Below are 17085 nucleotides of genomic sequence, written 5' to 3' on the forward strand. Positions count from 1 at the left end.
AGAGGGTCCCATACAGAGCTGGAGAAAAATGTAGAACAAAATTCTAACTCACAAAAAAAGACCAGACTTACTGGCCTGACAGAGACTGGAGAAACCCCAAGAGTATGGCCCCCAGACACCCTTTTAGCTCAGTAATGAAGTCACTCCTGAGGTTCACCTTCAGCCAAAGATTAGACAGCCCCATAAAACAAAATGAAACTAATGGGGCACAACAGTCCAGGGACAAGGACTAGAAGGCAGGATGGACAGGAAACCTGGTAATAGGGAACCCAAGGTCGAGAGGGGAAAGTGTTGATATGTCGTGGGGTTGTTAACCAGTGTCATAAAAGAATATGTGTACCAAGTGTTTAATGACAAACTATTTGTTCTGTAAACCTTCAGCTAAAGTACAATTAAAAAAAAAAAAGAAAAGAAAAGAAATGCTCTCTGAATTAGCCAAATAAGTCAATTTTCCTTAAATAACAAAACTCAGGATAGTTTCCTTTTCATTTTGTACTTTTTTTTTCAAAAAATAAAATTTTCTAATCAGTTATAAAATTAATGTTTTTCAGGAAAACTACCTACATTTCCCTTAAGGAGGTCTTTGGCCACCAGATAGGGCCTCCCAGGGAATAATATCTCTAGGTGGATTTAATCTTCACAATGTTACTGTGATTTTATTAGCAGACCCTTAAAGTTGACCAGTCTCTCTTAGATGGACATTTGCCAACCAAACACATGCCAGACTGACAAATATACAACGATGCTGTGTAAAAATTTACAATAGGAAATAAATCCACAGACTGGATACTATAGTTTATGACTCATGCATTATGGGAAGGCAATTTATCATACACTACTGAGAAGTGCAAAGAGCCCTCGTGACACAAAGGTTAAGCACTCGGCTGCTAACTGAAAGGTTGGTGGTTTGAACCTACCCAGCAGCTCTGTGGGAGAAAGACCTGGTGATCTGCTCCCATAAAGATTATAGCCTAGAAAACCCTATGAGGCAGTTCTACTCTGTCACATGGGGTCACTATGAATAGAAATTGACTTGATGCACACAACAACAACAATGAGAAGTACAGACTTTTCTAAAAGACTAGCTATCTGCTGAAGGAAAGCTACAAGGAAAACCAGTTTATAGCCAAAGAGGTGCTTGGGACAAAGTAGTCAAGGCAAAGGGCAGTGGAGAAGCTGGAGGGACAGCTCGCTCACAACCTGGAGAGCTGGATGAGCCCCAGGGATCCACGTGAAGCCTCACTCCTGACAGCCCATCTCTGGGGCCCTCAAGTTTACTCTCTCACCCCTGGACAGTGTCAGATAAACTGTCACATTCTGCCCCGTTTCCATCTGTCAATGTCCCAATCAACCCTCTCCTACTAACACACTATATTTAGAGTTATTAATACCACCAATTAGGCTATCATCAAACTCTGCTCTACCAGAAGGAAGAAAGACTGTCATTGAAAGCACTGCATCTGAAGCTTTAATGTGAATAAGGATTACCTGGGGATTTTGTCAAAAGCATATGCTGATTCAGTTGGTCTGGATTGGGGCCTATATTTCTCATAAACTACCAGATATGCTGATGTTGCTAGTTCAAGGATGCTACTTTTAGTTGCAAGGATTTAGAAGAAATATCTGCATAAGTCTAATCCTATCCATGATGTGTAGGTTTCATTAGTTTAACACTCAGATTTCTTGAGACTGTCTCACTGTTGTTCCCAAGTGTAATACAAGTACAATGCAGCAAACAAAGTAAAACACTCCCACAATCCCGCACCCTAACATAACCACCAATAAAATATTAGTGTGGTTCCTTCCAATATTTTCCTGTGTATCTATTTATTTTCATAGTTGTAAAATCTTTGTCTTGTTTATTTACTTATTATATAACCAAAAAAAAAAAAAAAAACCATTGCCATCAACTCGATGCTGACTCATAGTGACTGTATAGGACAGAGTAGAACTGCCCCATAGGGTTTCCAAGGCCGACATCTTTATGGAAGCAGACTGCCACATCTTTCTCCCTCAAACTGCCAACCTTTCAGTTAGTAGTCGAGCGCTTAACCACTGCACCACCAGGGCTCCTTTCTTCTTAGCACAGTACCTGGCAAATAAGACATGCTCAGTAAGAGTTAACCACTGCTGTTGTTATTATCACTACTATTATTTCCTCATAGAGTTGTTCTGAGGATTGAGTGAGATAATGTATATGTCATGGATTGAGTTGTGTCCCCCCAGAATATCTATCAGCTTGGCTGGGTCATGATTCCCAGTGTTGTATGATTGTGTATGTGATGTGATTTTCTTATGTGTTGTAAACTCTACCACTATGATGAGATTATATGTGATCTTATGTGTTGTAAATTCTATCACTGTGATGAGGTTATACTGATGAAGTTGACAAGATTAGATAGTGTCTTAATGCAATCTCCTTTGAGATATAAAAGAGAGAAGTAAGCAGAGACACATGGGAACCTCATACCACCCTGGGAGCAGAGCATGTCCTTTGGACCTGAGGTTCCTGCGCAGAGAAGCTCCCAGACCAAGGGAAGACTGATAACATGGACCTTCCTCCAGAGCCGATGGAGAAAGCGTTCCCCTGGAGCTGATGCCCTGAATTTGGACTTGTAGCCTACTGGACTGTGAGAGAATAAACTTCTTTTTGCTAAATCCATCCACTTGTGGTATTTCTGTTAGAGCAGCACTAGATGACTAAGACAGTATATAATAGCCTATAAGCACATAAACAAAAACCAAATCCATTTTTGTCTAGTTGATTCTGACTCACAGCTACCCTATAGGACAGAGTAGAACTGAGAGGCTGGTGGATTTGAACTGCTCACCTTTTGGTTAGCAGAAGCTGCTAACCACTGTGCCACATAAGGAGTGCTTAATAAATGGTATGTTAGAGTATTATATAGTAGATGCTCAGTAATCTGTTGAATGACTACATGAATACTATCTTAAGTATGAAGAACTATAGCTCAGAGGTGTTCAACTACTTGTCTCAGCTATTCACAATAGTAGTAAATGGCAAAGCAAGATCTGACCAGCTACAGGGACTTTATATGCCGTTTCCCGTCACCAGTCTGCTGCTTCCTTATTGTTGTTGTTCTTAGTTGCTGTTGATTCCAATGCATGGAGATCCCATGTGTGCAGAATAAAACTGCTCCATAGGGTTTTTAAGGCTGTGACCTTTTCGAAGCAGATCACCAGGCCTGTCTTTCAAGGTGCCTCTGGGTGAGTTTGAACTGCCAGCTTTTCAGCTAGTAGCTGTTTGCACCACCCAGGCACCAGGCAGAAGAAGAGAGATAGGAAAAAGTCGAATGAGTGGCAACGTCAGAGCTGGAGCTGCAGGGGCCAAGAAACCAAGTGGTCTTTAAAGTTCTGAACCCTTGACCATGAGCCATTCATATCATGCTTTAATGATTTTCAGATGAAATTAGACCAAGAAATAGGAAAAAAATCATGGAAATCTGGATCTGTGATCCCCTTACTTAGTTTCAATCAAACTAGTAGATTAAAAGGAAGCCGAAGTTCTTGATCTCTCAAGATAATGGAAGCAAAGAGCTTTGTAAAAAGAAAGCTTGGGGCAATTTCCTCAAGTCCCAGGATCTGATACTATTCTGGCAACGGTTATATTCACTTAGCTACACAAGGGACTGAGAAATGTAGACTCAGAAGAGAATGATTAAGAAACCAATGATAAAATCAATGATAAAAAGAAATTACTAAATGGTACAAAAAGACACAAATCTTGCAATCTTACCTTCATAAACACCAATAGTATGCACTCATCAACTTTCATCAGTTATGTTTTATCAGATACTGATAATATCATGGCCATTTTAGTTGCATTAAGTAATTAGAATTGATGTTAATGATGTATTCTATTCAACTAAGAAAACAGAGGATAAATTCAATTGTTTTATGGGAATGAAACTTCTTTCCTGATTGACTCTAAGCACAGAGTTAATTTGGGATACAAATGCTTTCAAAAACAGTTGTAGATGGCACTAACCATCTGTAGATTCTATTTTATAAAAGAGACACAAAAGATTTTGTAGATATAGAGTATATGGGGAAACCCTGGTGGCATAGTGGTTAAGAGTTTGGCTGCTAACCCAAAGATCAGCAGTTCAAATCCACCAGGCGCTCCTTGGAAACTCTACGGTGCAGTTCTACTATGGAAAGGACCTTTGGAGACAACTACAGTTTACTACGTGTGTATAAATTTATATTTATATATATGATGCATGTATGCACACCATTAGCTCCTTGAGAACAAGGACACTCCCCCTGTGTTTTATCTGTAGAGTCAGTGGTAAAAGGATGGTTTTTGAACCATCAGCTGAATCTCAGCTGAGCCCTTGGGCAACTTACTTAATGCCTCTATGCCTCAGTTTCCTCATCTATAAAATAGAGATAACAACAACTACACTTATAGGGTTGTTTTGCGGACTGAGTAAGATGATACATGTGTAGAACTCACATTGGCACATATTAAGTCCCAAGTGCTCAATGAAGGTAAATACTGTATAATTGTTATCATCATCATCATACTAGTCCCAGAGAATGGGGTTATTGTCAGAGTTCTGTTCCAATTAAGCAAATGAGTTTGGGTAAGTCACTTAACCTTTCAGTACCACTTAACTTTTCAGTACTTCAATCTCCTGATCTATGCGATGATGTCCCAACTCTCCCCCAGGACAAGTCAACATGTGCACAGTCAGGGGAGAAAGGCCTGAGGCACTGCAGAGGGGCTGGGTAGGGGGCATTTTACAGAAGGTTCACAAAGAGTAGGGTGGATGTCATGGAACTAGAGTATTAAGATGCTGCTCTACGTCAGTGCTATCCAGGCAATAGGGTTCCACAAACAGAAAGGAAAATTAAAAAAAAAAAAAAAAATTTTTGTTTTTAAGTTTCTGTGAGGTCAAGATAGGTTTATCAGTTTTTTTTATCTTGTCAAGCAATTAACAAAAATAAAATCATCTACCTACCATCACCATCCTGTCATTAAAAAAGGGAAATAATACTATCAAAATATTAAAAAGAACATACTCTTAGAATTGCCTTTAAAATGGATAAACCTAGCCATAGGAGGATCTGGCCAGTAGAAATCAGCCTTTCAATATCAATAAACTCTTTGAAAAAAGGAGGGGAGAGAGAGAGGAGAAAAGAGGCCGAGAATCTAGCCTTGGAAACAAGGAGAGAAAGAAGAGGCAAACCAGAAAGGACTTGTGGTTTGCTATAAAGAGGTGAGGTCTGTGTCAAAAGACATGACACCTAAAAGTTTAAACATCTAAATAAAAGCTTTATTATGCCACTCTGAAAGTGCTACCTAATTACTGTAAATAGATTAAGTACCAGAAGTATAAACTACGGTTAAAATAATCACATTTGCATACCCATGAATTTATTTTTCAGTATTACCACTTACTCAAAGCAGCAAAACAGTATCAGCAATAATATTTAATATGATTGACTAATAGTAGCATATTACATATCATTAAAGTCATAGACTAATGATTACAACTGCTTTAAACTTTAGCGTAGGTGGGAATAAGTGAAAATAACCTAAAATTGAACAATAAAGAAAGATTATAAGCATATACTATGTAAGACAACATAATAAAATATTAGGTAGCCATAAAAAAATCTTGTTTTCAAAAATGATTCAATGATTTGTGGAATTGTTCATGATATAACATGAAGTAGAGAAAGAATTACAAATTTCTATCTAATTTCCACTTTTATGAATATCTACAATAGGTAAAAACCTGGGGTAAAAACACAACCAAAAATAACACCGATTATCTCTGGTATTATAGATCATTTAATACTTCTTTAATTTTTCTGTATTTTACATGTTTTCAACAATATTTTTATAATTGGGGGAAAATGTTATACAAATTTAACAAAACACTTACTTTAGGGAGTTTAGGATTGAAGTAGTTAGTTACTCCAAACTCAAAATAAGATGCAAAACCTTCATTGAGCCAGATATTGTTCCACCAATTCATGGTAACCAAGTTTCCAAACCACTTTTGGAGATGGGAGAAAAGAAAACTTTCTTAAATTTAAGTAATATTTGTTATAGTTACATGTTAAATAAATGTAAGGTTAAAAGATAAAATTTGTTTGCCATTAATAATAAAACTTGAAAACAAGACTCTAACAATCACATTATTGTTTTAACATGAAGAGATATCAGGCATGTATTGCTCTCAAATAATTACGTCACATGCAATGATTGAGAGCAATTTTTGTTTTTAAACTATGATGTTCAAAAATAAAGTAAGCTAAAGTAAAACCCATTGCCATAGAGTGGATTCGGACTCACAGAGACCCTATAGGACAAAGGAGAACCGCCCCACAGGGTTTCCAAGGAGTGGCTGGTGAATTCAAACTGTGACCTTTCGGTAAGCAGCAGAGCTCTTAACTAACCACTGTGCCACCAGGACCCCGAGCTAGAGTAGCATTTCTTAAACTGTCCACTTTGCTCAAAAGTTGTGTTACATTAAACAAACCGGAAGTCCTCAATGCTGACTTAACACCTACTAATTTATAGCACGCTATACTCTAAATGGAGCCCTGGTGGCGCAGTGGTTAAGAGCTCGGCTGCTAACCAAAAGGGTACTTCGAATTCACCAGCCGCTCCTTGGTAACCCTATGGGACAGTTCTACTCTGTCGTATAGGGTTGCTATGAGTCGGAATCAACTTGATGGCAACGGGTTTGGTTTTTCTTTTTTTTTTGGTTTATGCTCTAAATAGGCTACATCAGGATTTTGCTCTAAGCAGTTATGTTTTAAGAACATGATTTGACCTGTGCCATCTATAAATCAGTGACAAGACCATGCAGGTCATATGTTCTGCAACGTGATTCAGCTGTAATTATTTTCTATTTCGGTTTAACAGAAAGAAGGTGTCAAATGGATCATGAACAGCATCAGGAAAGAAAAAAAAAAACCTCCAAAACCAACAAACCCATGCCTAGTACTTAACTAAATTCTTACAACAGCTGTGATATATTCATAGTTAGAAGCCTGTATTTCAAAACAATGTGTCATTTAAGGTTATAATAAAAAATGACACTTGGGAGAATGATCAAAACTTGTGAAATTGTGTGTTGACTGTGTAACAGGGTGTTCCTCCATCCCAGCAATTCGCTCTTTTCGAAAACTTCTTAGGGCATCACATCACTATGAAGATAATTTCATACTTTAGAGGATTTCTTTCTTGACAAACCTGTATTAATGGAGTACAGGCCAAAACGCAAACGTGAGAATCTCCATCAAATCAAACAGCCAAACTTCTAAAATCACCAATGTGCAACCAAATAGATCTAACGAAGTGAATCATGAATCCTTGTTTACACTGCCTTTTAGAATACAGTTCAAGGATTCATTACTGCTCACATCACCAACACTTAACCAATATATTGCCTGTATCCCTTTAACCTCTTTCGAAAAAAATAGAAGTTTACAACAATCTACTGATGAAATGCGGGTATCTTTCAGAGACCTTTTTGAGTATTATTTATTTTAAGATGAAATTAAAAACAAATAATCACAGCTCTGCTTGGCTTACTTTTCCTGAAGCAGATTTTATGGAGCAAAGTTAGCCTTTGGATATAAACACCCAATCTTCAGCTGAACTGTCAGGTCAAATTACTATGAGCCAGCACCAATAGTTCAAATCCACCCAGAATCTGATTATACTGTTTCTAATTTGTTTCTAATTACTGTCACACCTTTCATATATATATATATATATATATATTTACAATTTTGGTATACAGCAGGTTTTTTGTTTTGTTTTGTTTTGGGTTTTTTAGTAGAGCAGCTGAAGAATACCTTTATGTGAAATAAGAAAGAACATTTTACCACATGCCTGATGTCCAATCTCATGGGAGATAATGTGGAAGATCACAGTCTTCTTTTCTGTTAGTTGATCACTTGGTTGCAGCAACAATAATGACTCATCGAACATCAATAGTCCCCAATTTTCCATTGCACGGTTGTCAAAAATAGGCAAGGCAACTATATCTAAGTGGATTTAAATGAAGGGTGAAATGAAATCATCTCTTCCAAGAAATTTGGGATTTCCAGGTTTAAATATCACAAGATGAAATCATAAAATTACTGAAAGAAAATATAAATACTTATAATATGAGCAGAGAGAAAGCTTTCTTTAAAGACTAATAACAAAGACAGAAACCAGAAAATAAATTGTTTTGACATATAAAAATTAAATAATTTAGTTGACCAAAAAGACACCATAAACAATTTGAAAGGCAAATTACAACTGGGAAAAATATTTACAGCATATATCATAAACAATAGACAATTTTTTTTTAATATTTAAGGAGCGCTGACAAATCAAAGAGAAAAAAAAGATGTGAACAATTCACCAAAGAAAGCATTCAAATGGCCAAAAATCAATTCAAAGTATTCAACGTCATTAGTTATCAATAAACAAAAATAAAAACAATGATATAACTATCTTTCAAATTTACCAGAAGATTAATAATTCGTACTGATGTACGTAGAGGAAAATTGGCACATAACTTGTTGGTGAGTGTAAACTGGCACAACCTTTCTGGAGCAATGTGGCAAAATATTTTGTAATCTTGCGAATGTTCATGCCCTTTGAGTAAATTATTCTACTTTTGGAATTTATACTAAGGCAATTTATACTAAAGCATGGAAGGATTTACCAATATTTCCTTACAAGAGTTTCCTTTAGGGTTTTTAAAGTAACTTAGAAAAGGTGGCATTGATTCAAATGTTTAACCACATAGTATTAAATAAGTTGTTTTGGCAAATTGATATATAGGCCTTCTATGTCTTAAAAATGACAATACAAAAGATCATTTAGCTATCTGGATCATGTTGCTATACATTGCTACTTTAAAATGCCATTCAAAGAACAATGTCAACTCTATGATGCAATTTTTTTTTCCGATGAGTTTTTTCTTTTTTAAAAATTTTATTGTTGCACTTTAAGTGAAAATTTACAATTCAAGTTAGTCTCCCATACAAAAACTTATACATATATTGTTATGGGACCCTAGTTGCTCCCTCTATACTGTGAGAGCACACCCTTCCTTTCCACCCCGGATTTCCCGTGGCGCCCATTCAACCAGCTCCTGACCATCTCTGCCTTCTCATCTCGCCTCTGGACAGGAGCTGTCCATTTAGTCTCATGTATCTACTTGAGCTAAGAAGCACACTCTTCACGAGTATCATTTTCTGTCCCATAGTCCAGTCTAATCTTTGTCTGAAGAGTTGGCCTCAGGAATGGTTTTAGTTTTGGGCTAACAGAGAGTCCAGGGGCCATGTCTTCTGGGGTGCAATTTTTATTAAAACAAAAAAACAATTACAGAGACAGAGATTGAGACTAAAATGGATACTGGGGAAAACATACACCAAAAGGTTAGCAGTGGTTATCTCTCCATGGTAGCATTAGAAAAAGGAGATTTTTCTTCTCTTTCTTTTTTTTTTTTCACTTTTCTTTATTTTTCCAAATTTTCTACAATGTGATCATTTATTACTTTTATAACTACAAGAACAATAAAAGTTTCTTTTCTTTTTCTAATGGAAGAAGTATCATTCTTATATATCCATACTACATTTGTCTAATAAATGCTCTGTGCTATGCTATGTTAAATAACTGAAGTTGACTCTCCACATGGCTGAAGCTGATCATGTATAGTAAAGTGTATCCAGTTCATTATATCGCCTCCACCATTGGCACTCTATTATCTTTGCACACACTTAGTTGACTCAACCTGGGTTTCCCATTCTTCTAATCTTCCTTCCCTCACACAAGACCACTCTGCTCCACTCAAGCCAATCCCTTTTGTTTTCCACAACCACTGAGCCTTTCTCTGCTCATGCCATTTGCTATCCCAGGAAGTCCTCTGCTCAATCCATGAATGCCACAAGTACTGGTGGTCAAATCTCATCAGCTCTAAGAGGCCATCTCTTACTAAAATCAATAACTATTTTTATTTTATTATTTTTTAACTTCATAGAATCAGATTAAACAAAATCTGGTTCTTGAAAAAGTATAAGCGTTAGTTCACATATGACCCTGTTTTATTTAATTTTAACGATTAATTCATTATTTGAAAATAATAATATGAAAACCCATGAACCCACAATCCAACCCTGTAAAACAAGTTAGTCTCTTTTTCTATATAGAGTCATATAGTAAATATGTTGGGTTCTGCAGGCCATATCGTTTCACTACAGCTATTGCAACTTTGATATTGAAGTGCAAAAGCAGGATGATGGAGCACTTCTGTGTGGCCCTTCTCACCATGGTCTTGTAACTTCCACTCAAGTGATTGGGTGGGACTGTGCAAATAGGGTAATTGTGGCCCACCAAGGGGATTGGCCATTTTTGCCATCCTGCGGGGCTTGAAATGAGCCATCCCAGAGGTGAGAAGAAGAGGATCTCACGACCACCAAGGAATAAGGGCCAAGAGTGGGACATGTCCTATGGACCCAGGATCCCTGTGCTGAGAAGCTCCTGGAACCAGAAGTCCAAGAGAGAGACAGAGAAATAAAAGGAGAGAGAGAGAGCTGTAACACTGAAGACGATGAGAAGCAGTGGCAGAGAAAATGTGGCAGGAGAGACCACCAGGAGACAGTGTGGTGGGCTTCCCAGCCTATGAAGCAATAAAGCTGAGTACCTTGGGACAGGAGCCTTGCTAGCGGAGTAGGGTGCCTCCAGGCACTTGGTTAAGCTAGGTTTGCCAACCCATGGAGCTAAAGTTGAGTGACTTCACACCGAGGCTTACTGGCAGAGTAGGGTGCCTCTGGGCACTATCAGCAGAGCTAAAAGTGCTTTGTTACACTTGCCTGAGCAGGGCAGAGGCAGAGGGCCAGGGAGAGGCCTGCCTGCAAATAAAGATGCCCTGATAGAAGAACTGTATCCTGAGTGTTCAACCTGAATTGTAACCTGTTACTTCCATAATAAACCCCATAATCACTAGTATTGTCTGTGAGTTCTGTGTGGCCATTGCAATGAATTATCAAACCCAACAGAAAAGTTGAGAGTGCGTGGGAGGGATGGTTGGTGTCAGAATTGGTAAAGACGGTGGAGGCAGGAGGCAGGTCTGATATCTGCCTCACAGGAATCAGCCTTGGGATGTTGATCTTGATTCTCCTTCTCCCTCGTGAAGTTACAGGAAGACAGATCCCTCCACCACACCATTTTTACTTGGTGTCAGAAGTGGGATTCATTGCCATGGTTCCAAACTCATGGAAAAATGGGACTTTGTAAGAGAAATAACAAACAGGCTTGGGAATGAAACTTTTGATTCTTAGATGGTTACTTTGGTTATTATTACCTGTAATGGCTGAAAGGAAAGTTATGCTGCAGCTAAGGGAAGAAAAGCTGGATCTGGGATGTCCTGGGGAAAAAGCCAGGCCAGATAAGCAAGATGATTGATAGGGGTCCTGGGTCTTCTTGTTCCACCCAGCCAGAGGCCCAAGGCCATGTGCATACGAATGGGAAGACAGTCAAAGGGTGGCTAAGAGAAGACACAACTGGAATGTTTTAAAAGGGTTATGTATTTAGATTATGTGTTTATTTGAATATTGAATAATTATGTCTTTTTTTGGATATTGAATGTTTCTCCTACCTAGTTTTGTAAAGAAGACCCAAATGCATGATAGAAATGAACACTGGGTATTATAGATTACAGACAGTGTGTAACTCCACCTTCAGCCAATACTTGATTGGATATGCTAAAAGGGGAACAAGGATTTACATGATGAAACACAGGCTTTTTGTTTCAAGCCAGTAGTCCTGTATATAGAGTGGGGGCTTAGGTTGAAAACCTGAGCCCCACCCAGATTGTGCATTTGAAAAGACATGCAGAACCACCTAGGACTGCTGAAAGAACAGGAGATTTGCACTGGAAGGAAGGACCCACACAAAAAATAAGTGGCTTGTTTGCTTTTTGAATTTTGAGCAAGCAGTTTGCGGTTGGATGCATTGAGGCAGCAAAAGTCAGTGCCATAAGAAAAACCCCCTTCCAGGACTGGAAGTTAAAGGGAGCCAGCAAGTAGACAGCTTGGTATGCTCATTTCTGGTGACCATCCGGGTACACTCATGAGTGGAAGTAGGTGAGATGCAGCAATGAAGACACAGGCTGAGTTTGGACATATGTCACTGGCACTCGTTGACCTAGCCCACAGGGGCCAGGGATGAGACAGAGAGGAAGGGGGGGATGGTCAGAAGTAAAGAGAGTTGTGTGGACTCCTGAGTTTACGGGTGGAATCCATTGACCTAGCCCCAGGGGGCTTGGGATAAGAGAGTGTGAAAGGGCAGTCTGAAGTGCCAGGAGGTGTATGTAAGCTCTCAAGCCTAAGGCTGCTACCCATTGTGACCTAGCTTGGATGGCTAGGGATGAGCTAACCAGAATCTGAACAAATGAAGAGAAGGATGTATGACACCATGAGCTGGTGTAGATTGCTGCAATTTGATGTCTTGCTCTGGACTGGACTTTGCTTATGGATGCGGATGCTCAAAGTTCCAACTGGAATAGAAGACTCTTTGAGACCAAGGAACATGCTTGTCTCCTGAGAGTACTGGTTTAATAAAAATACAAACAAACAAAGCCACTGCCATCAAGTCGATTCTGACTCATAGTGACCCTATAGGACAGAAAAGAACTGCCCCATAGGGTTTCAAAGGAGCAGCTGGTGGATTTGAACTGCTGACCTTTTGGTTAGCAGTCATAGCTCTTAACCACTGCACCACTGGTTTGATAATATGGGCAATTAAAACACTGGCTATCTAAAACAGGGGGAGATAAAGGCATGAAGTTGCTGGCTTACACACTTTCATGGGTGTGCTTACACTCAGAATGAGGGTGTACAAGGGAGAAGCCCCACTGAATAGATTTCTCTTTCTCTGATGGCTCTGGGGAAGGGGTGGGGGGATGCTAAGAGGATTATATAATTAGTTGTGTTGATTGTTAACAGGGTTAATTGTGATTGTAAAAACTGTAATTGTAGAAGCTGTAAGTGTGAAAGAGTGGACTAAGGTGGGATGCACTGCTGGACTGGAGTACAGTGGTCAAACCTAAAGTCCCTTAAAGTTTTTGCTATGTTGAGACCTCGTGAAGCTCAGAGCAGGGGTATAATCTTTTCTCAGTTTAATTTCATCAGACACCAGAAAGGGTGAAGCTGAGATGACTTTTTGAGAACCTGACCAGATCAGGTCAGACACTTGCAGCAGACCTCAATGGCTGGTACCTGAGTAACCTCATCCTTAAGACTCTTTTGCCCTACTGAAGGACAAATTGTTAATGACCGCTTTGGGCTGGTAAAATGTTTGGGAGGGGGAAGTTATCCTCCAACTATGGCTAGAAAAGCCAGGGAGTGGACTGCGGTATGATAGATTGCTTTTGTGTAGCCTTTCTTGCTATGGTAATGTAACTCCCACCCAAGTAATTGGGTTGGATTGTGCAAATAGGATAATTGTGGCCCATCAAGGCGATTGGGCAGTTTTGCCATCCTGCTGGGCTTGAAATGAGCAACCCCAGAGGTGGGAAGGAGAGGATCTCACCACCACCAAGGAAGAAAGGCCGAGAGTGGAACACGTCCTTTGGACCCAGGATCCTTGTACTGAGAAGCTACTGGAACCAGGAGACTGAGAGAGAGAGTTGTACCACTGAAGATGGCGAGAAGTGGTGGCAGAGAAACAGCAGCAGGAGAGACCGGCAGGAGACGGCGCAGTGGGCTTCCTGACCAACAGAGCGAGAAAGCTGAGTGCTTTCAGGTAGGAGCCTTGCTGGCAGAGTAGGGTGCCTCCAGGCTCTTGGTGGAGCTAGGTTTGCCAACCCATTGGAGCTAGAGCTGAGCACCTTTGGGCTGAGGCTTACTGACAGAGTGGGGTGCCTCTGGGCACTTATCAGCAGAGCGAAAAGAGCTTTGTAACCTTACCTGAGCAGGGCAGAGGCTGGGGGCCAGTGAGAGGCCTGCCTGCAAGCACAACTGGGAAGAGGTTATCCTGATGCAAGAACTGTACCCTGAGCGTTCCTCAACCTGAATGGTAACCTGTCACTTCCCTAACAAACCCCATAATCATGAGTATGGTCTGTGAGTTCTGTGTAGTCATTGCAATGAATTAGCAAACCCAACAGGGAAGTAAAGAGTGTCATGGAGGGAGAGTTGGTGTCAGAACTGGTAAAGATGGCAGAGAGACAAGGCAAGTCTGACCTCCACCTCATAGGAATCAGCCTTGAGCTGTTGATCTTGATTATCCTTCCCCCTTGTGAAGTTAGAAGAGGTCAGATGCCTTCACCAAGCCATTTTTACACAGACATAGATACTATGTAAGTGAATTGGCATGGCTATGTTTCAATAAAACTTTATGGACACTGCAATTTAAATATCATAATTTTCATGTGTCAAAAAATATTCTTGGAGCAAAGGAAAATGAAGAAAACCAAAGACACAAGGAAAATACTAGCCCAAAGGACTAAAGAACCACATGAATCAGAGACTCCACCAGCCTAAGACCAGAACTAGATGGTGCCCAGCTACCACCAATGACTGCCTTGACAGGGAATACAACAGAAAGTCCGGGACAGAGCAGGAGAAAAATATAGAATGGAATTCAAATTAATGTAAAAAGACCAGACTTAATGGTCTGACAGAGTCTGGAGGAACCCTCAAAACTATGGCCCCCAGACATTCCACTAACCCAGAACTGAAACCATTCCTGAAGCCCACTCTTCAGACAAAGATTAGACAGGTCTACAAAACAAAAAATAAATACACGTGAGGAACGTGCTTCTTAGTTCAATCAGATATACAAGACCAAATGGGCAGCTCCTGTCCAAGAGCAGGATGAGAAGGCAGGAAGGGACAGGAACTGGTTGAATGGACAAAGGGAACCCAGAGTGGGAATGGGGAGTGTGCTATCACATTTGGGGATTGCAACCAATGTCACAAAACAGTATGTGTATAAATTTTTGAATGAGAAATTAACTTGAGCTGTAAACTTTCACCTAAAGCACAATAAAATATGTATAAACTTTTTTCCCAACAGTTTGAAAATATGAAAACATTCTTTGCTCCTGGGCCATACAAAAACAGATTATGAGTCAGATTTGATAGTTTTCCAATCCATAATTTAGATTATTACCAATAATTCATATTATGATTCCTAGACCAGCAGCATCAGCAACACCTGGGGACTTGTTAGAAATTAAAATTCTAGGAACTCTCCCCAGACCTACTGAATCAGAACCTCTGGGGTGGGGCGTGGCAATCCGTGTTTTAACAAGGCTTCTGGGTGTATCCAATGCCAGCTAAAGTGTGAGAACCACTGACTTACATCTATCTGGGTGCTCCTTCCCAACTCATCTTTGAGCCTATTCTTCCAAAATTAACCAGTAGTCTGCATTTTTTGTTTAACATTCCCTTGCTTTAAAAGAATATATATGTATGTTCTTGTTGCTATGTGCCGTCGAGTCAGTTCTGACTCAGCAATCCTATGTACAACAGAACGAAACACTGCCTGGTTCTGTCCCATCCTGACAATCGTTGCTATGCTTGAGTCCATTGTCGCAGTCACTGTGTTAATCATATATGTGTGTGTGTGTGTGTGTGTGTGTCTGTGTCTGTGTCTGTGTATGTAAACATACATATATAACCCATTGCCATCGAGTCAATTCCAACCAATAGTGACCCTATAGGACAGAGTAGAACTGCCTCATAGGGTTCCCAAGGAGCACCTGGTGGATTCAAACTGTCGACATTTTTGTTAGCAGCCATAGCAGGTAACCAGCACGCCATCTGTGTATATATGTATATATTTATATATATATGTGTATGTATACATATAAACATATATTTGCTGTTTTTGAACTTCAAAGAAAGTGCTTCATTTTCACTGCTATGAATAAGGAAGACTAAAGAAGAATTGATGCATTTGAATTCTGATGTGTGCATCTATTGCTATAAATTGACCTCTAAGCACTGTCCAAACGTATGATGTGTTTTCATTCTCCTTTGATTCTAGGAATTTTTTTATTCCATCTTTGATTTCTTCTATTACCCAGTGGTTTTTAAGCACAGTGTTATTCAGTTTCCATGTAATTGATTGTCTCTCTTTGCTCTTCCTGTTGTTAATTTCTACTTTGATGGCATTGTGAACAGAGAAGATACTTTGTATTAACTCAGCGTTTCAGATTTTGTTGAGGGTTGCTTTGTGGCCTAAGATATGATTTATTCTGGAGAACGTTCCACATGCTTTGGAAAAGAATGTGTACTTTGCAGCTGTTGGGTGGAGTGTTCTATATACGTCTATGAGGTCAAGTTGGCTGATTGTGGCCTTTAGATCTTCTGTATCTTTGTTGAGTTTCTTTCTAGATGTTCTGTTCTTTACCAAGAGTGGTGTGTTGAAGTCTCCTACTATTATTGTGGAATTGTCGGTTTCTCTTTTCAGTGCTGTTAGAGTTTGTTTTACGTACTTTTGAGCCCTGTCATTGGGTGTGTAGATGCTTATTATGGTTATGCCTTCATGATGGATCATCCCTTTAATCATTATATAATGCCCTTCTTTGTCTTTTATGGTGGATTTTGTTTGAAAGTTTATTTTATCTGAGATTAGTATTGCCACTCCTGCTCTTTTTTGGTAGCTATTTGCTTGATGTATATTTTTTCCATCCTTTGGATTTTTAGTAAATTTACATCTTTGTTTCTAAGGTGTGTCTCTTGTAGACAGCATATTGATGGATGCTGTTTTTATATCCATCTGTCACTCTCTGTCTCTTCATGGGTGCATTGAGGACATTTATGTTCAGTGTAATTATTGATAAGTGTGAGTTTATTACGGTCATTTTGCAGTGCTTTTTTGTGGTGCAGACATTGTCTTTGTTCATCTTACTCTTCTGTGCTAAATTCCTTTTGTTCATGGATTTTTTTTTCATTTCTTTTGTTTTTGTAGATTTTGCATTTACTGAGACTTTATGTTTTTCTTCTTTATTTTGATGAGTAGGTTTGTTAACCTTCTTTATGGTTACTTTGAAATTTACCCTTATCTTCCTAAGTTTGAACCAGTCT

The 17085-nt window shown here is 39.3% G+C and overlaps 1 protein-coding gene across 1 annotated transcript in view; it reads right to left on the reverse strand.

Moving 5' to 3' along the window:
- LVRN (laeverin) overlaps positions 1-17085 on the reverse strand; it is a 100543-nt gene that overhangs the window by 51770 nt on the left and 31688 nt on the right. The window contains exons 5-6 of the mRNA XM_012555721.1: positions 7883-8037; positions 5919-6032 (exon numbers count right to left, since the gene is read on the reverse strand). Coding sequence (XP_012411175.1) covers positions 5919-6032; positions 7883-8037 — 269 coding nt within the window. The remainder of the gene's footprint in view (positions 1-5918; positions 6033-7882; positions 8038-17085) is intronic.

Source organism: Trichechus manatus, unplaced genomic scaffold, assembly GCF_000243295.1.
Source record: "Trichechus manatus latirostris isolate Lorelei unplaced genomic scaffold, TriManLat1.0 scaffold00047, whole genome shotgun sequence".
Classification (NCBI taxonomy): Eukaryota; Metazoa; Chordata; class Mammalia; order Sirenia; family Trichechidae; genus Trichechus; species Trichechus manatus.